The sequence below is a fragment of the Colobus angolensis genome, unplaced genomic scaffold, assembly GCF_000951035.1.
Source record: "Colobus angolensis palliatus isolate OR3802 unplaced genomic scaffold, Cang.pa_1.0 Scaffold126, whole genome shotgun sequence".
In the NCBI taxonomy this organism is placed as follows: Eukaryota; Metazoa; Chordata; class Mammalia; order Primates; family Cercopithecidae; genus Colobus; species Colobus angolensis.
The window spans coordinates 6,262,738-6,263,959 of record NW_012113808.1 but is presented as its reverse complement, the minus strand read 5'-3'; the positions used below and the strand labels follow the sequence as shown (position 1 = coordinate 6,263,959).

At 38.1% G+C, this 1,222-nt stretch overlaps 1 protein-coding gene across 2 annotated transcripts in view; it reads left to right on the top strand.

The window, feature by feature from the left end:
• Window positions 1-1,222, top strand: part of TMCO1 (transmembrane and coiled-coil domains 1) — a 62,119-nt gene that overhangs the window by 26,268 nt on the left and 34,629 nt on the right. For both annotated transcript variants that reach the window (XM_011933370.1, XM_011933369.1), the window contains exon 5: window positions 24-91. In XM_011933370.1, the coding sequence (XP_011788760.1) occupies window positions 24-91 (68 nt within the window). The remainder of the gene's footprint in view (window positions 1-23; window positions 92-1,222) is intronic.

Below are 1,222 nucleotides of genomic sequence, written 5' to 3'. Positions count from 1 at the left end.
ACAATTTGTTTGTCTCATTACAGGTTCGAATGAAATCCATGTTTGCGATTGGCTTTTGTTTTACTGCCCTAATGGGAATGTTCAATTCCATGTGAGTGTCCTTTTATATGCTTTTGACTAATAACTATTACTCTATATTTGTACATAGGTTAGCATGAACTTTTCGGGTAATATTTTATTTCAACGTAATTTCAAACTTAAAGAAAAGTTGCAAGGATAGTATATCCATTACCTACATTCACAATTGTTAATGTTTTGCTTCACTTCTTCTTTTCTGTTTCTCCCTTTTCTTTCTCTATTACATGTGTGTTCATCCATACATTATGTATTTTTCTTAATCATTTGAGAGTATGTTGTAGGCTGTATGCCCTGTTTCCTATAACTACTTCTCTATATATTTCCTAAGGACATTTTCTTATATAACTTCAAAACAATCATCAAAATCAAGGGAATTTTTGTTTTTTGGGGTTGTTTTTTTTGAGACGGAGTCTTGCTTTGTCACCCAGGCTGGAGTGCAGTGGCACAATCTTGGCTCACTGCAACCTCTGTCTCCTGCATTCAAGCGATTCTCCTATCTCAGCCTCCCGAGTAGCTGGTACTACAGGCGTGCGCCACCATGCCTGGATAATTTTTGTATTTTTAGTAGAGACGTTAATAGAGACGGGGTTTCACCATGTTGGTCAGGCTGGTCTCAAACTCCTAACCTCAGGTGATTCACCTGCCTCGGTCTCCCAAAGTGCTGGGATTACAGGCGTGAGCGACCATGCCCAGCCAGAATTTAATTTTTATAAAATATAATTACACAGTAACTTTTTTACCCTCTTAATATTGAGGGTATTTTATGTATAAGACATAAGGCTTAGGCATTATGGGTTTTCTGTAGAGAAGGTGATATGTTCCCTTTTTTTTTCAGTTGCTTACTAACGTGCTGCTTCAAAATGAAGGTAGTCATATAAAGATCTTTTGCCTCTTAAAATAGAGTCTTAATAACTATAATCTTGTTTAATGATAAGGTAAATTACTGTTGTCTAAACCAGCATATAGCAGACCAGAGTAATTGTGGAACTGCGTTTGACAGAAAATACCCAAAGATGATAGTAATTTATTACCTTTTTTGGTTGTTGTTCAGGACAGAGTCTCGCTCTGTCGCCCAGGCTGGAGTGCAGTGGCATGACCTCAGCTCACTGCAACCTCTGCCTCCCGGGTTCAAGTGATTCTCCTG